We start from the raw sequence: 2,255 nt of genomic DNA on the forward strand, positions 1-2,255 counted from the left end.
AAATCGGAGGCGCTACCGATAATAGCCTCAAAGGGTTCATATACTTACTGGAGGACTAGAGGCTGTGATATCAGGCAGCACTACTGAGGCTAACTACTTCATATATTAAGATACCTCCATACAGCGATGGTAGGATCAATACAACAATAACACGCCCTTTACTGCTTAGGGAATAGGATAACAAAACGGCACTCGAGACATTGGAAGGGCATCTCCGAATATGCCTCTACAGCGTCTATAAGAGACGATTATAGAGAAAAGGGTACAACAGATAGCTTAGACAACTAGACGGTGTTTTAACACGAGTAACAACGTTTCAAGCACAATAGTGAATGTTGGGGATAAGAGCAGCCACAAGAAGATGAGAGCAAGCAGCACTTCAAGCAATAGAAGACGAACGTTGTACAGAAGTGTCGTCGTCAGTAGTAGAAGCGGTAGAGTCCGCTGAAATAGACCTTTGGTAAGCAGTTGACTTCTTACTGCACAGTACGAAAGTAGTGTGCCTACGCAAAGTCATGATCCTCTCAAGGTTTGCCAAAACTGAAGTTAGCTGAGGTCTCAACATACCACGACTCGGACCATGGGGAAATCTAACACATTTGACATAGCCTTCGGGGACACATTTACTCAACGCCTCGGCGGTACCCAGCACTGCTGGCCTACGACTCATTAAAACAATGTGGGCAGTCGGATCGCCCACGCCTAGCACTGCATCTTTGAGAGCGTCTTCACAAGCACCCTTAGGCAAGAATATGGTCTGGAATCTCCTTCTTATGACATTAGCAATATCAGGTGGTAGATGGTCACGTAAAGCACTGGCAAAGTAACCAGGCTCATTGGCAGAAACAATAAAGAGGCCGTCATTTCTGCACTTGAGGATGAGCTCTGTGAGCAGGCCGGACAAAGTAGTGGTGAAGTCTTTAGTAAGAACGTCACTCGCAGGGACATGACCATCTAATAGAGAGGAGGTTGGGAAAAGAACATCGTCCCACTCGATGAAGACACAGCAGTTGGCTGGAGGCACAGTAGACTCTCTTGTTAGAGTCATCTTCACGGGTGGATTATCAACAACAACGGAATCACCCATATAGGATGGGAAGGGGATAGTCGTAACAGACATTTGAGCAAATCTTGAGGATGATAATTTTAAGATATTCCACACAATATAAGCGCTACTGATATGGTAGTCAGGCTAGCCGGTCTAGCCTATGAATCCCAAATAGGAAGGAATCAATCTTCCAGCGGTTATTGATGCGCGATTTTATCCGTATTCGGAGATAATTGCACATAATCGTTCAACTATAATCGTCGTGAGGTCACAGACGGTACATTAATATTACTTGCGCCAAGCCATCTCCCTACCCGATATGAATCAGTGAGTGCAGATTTCTAGGATTCAGGTTGCTTTTAGGACAGAGGTCGTTTGAACGAAAAGAAGTCGATCGAAGGCCTCCTCCTCCTTGAGAGCAGAGAAACGTGATGATCTAATCATATATTGCTTGTATGCTAAGGAGCGTTTCCATCGAGAATCAGGTGCTCGTCAAGGCGGGGTGACTCTCTCGCTGTATCATGGAATCTGGTAAGTTCACATGTGGGGTGTTCCGCAGTAGAACAGAGCAAGGGATAGGGATGCTAACGCGGATGAGAGGCGCGGGGTTGACTAGATGGAGCACTCATGAGTGCTTCTCGCATAGCATTTACCGTTAACTATTGAGTGCTGACATGAACGTTTTGAATGCCATCGCAGAGGCCCTCAGTGGTCCCAGTGTGAGCAGTAGACTCTCGAAATATGAAGGCTAGTGCCCTTGTACGACCAGATGGACTTCCCCTCCAATTCTCTAAGGTCAACCAATACACCATTCGATAGCTAAGACCATTTTGAGTGTTTTGAGATTATTGCTTATCGGAGATTCGTCTGAAGTGAATGAAAAAATCACGGGAAACTAACGTGTGACCAGAAAAGCTCTCCAACTCTGGCGCCGTCCTATAAATGATAACACATTCAAAAACCCGACGAATTTCCGATCTAATCCGCCCGGTCGCGCTCAGTTTACTCACACACTGAATGATTCCGATCAGCCTTGGACGATTTCTCAAACGGACTGTATCCCGTTGCGTGTCCTTCTAGCGTACGCGAATTTATGGTAGACTCAGACAGTGCTGCAAAAAATATATTCACTTTCCTCACTCGCTGAGCTCAATAGCTTCCTCACTAATTATAGGAGTTCATATGCGAATCGAGAGGATACATACGA

General features: G+C 45.7%; 1 protein-coding gene across 1 annotated transcript; it reads right to left on the minus strand.

Annotated features, from left to right (window-relative positions):
* Nucleotides 1–379: 379 nt before the first annotated feature.
* On the minus strand, nt 380–1,120 carry Pmar_PMAR022094 (hypothetical protein; the record flags this gene model as incomplete). The annotated part of the gene is made up of 1 exon (XM_002775700.1): nt 380–1,120. One exon carries the CDS (start codon nt 1,118–1,120, stop codon nt 380–382), a length of 741 nt encoding a protein of 246 aa, XP_002775746.1.
* Nucleotides 1,121–2,255: the final 1,135 nt, after the last annotated feature.

This window comes from Perkinsus marinus (genome assembly GCF_000006405.1).
Source record: "Perkinsus marinus ATCC 50983 genomic scaffold scf_1104296955658, whole genome shotgun sequence".
NCBI lineage: Eukaryota > Perkinsozoa > Perkinsida > Perkinsidae > Perkinsus > Perkinsus marinus.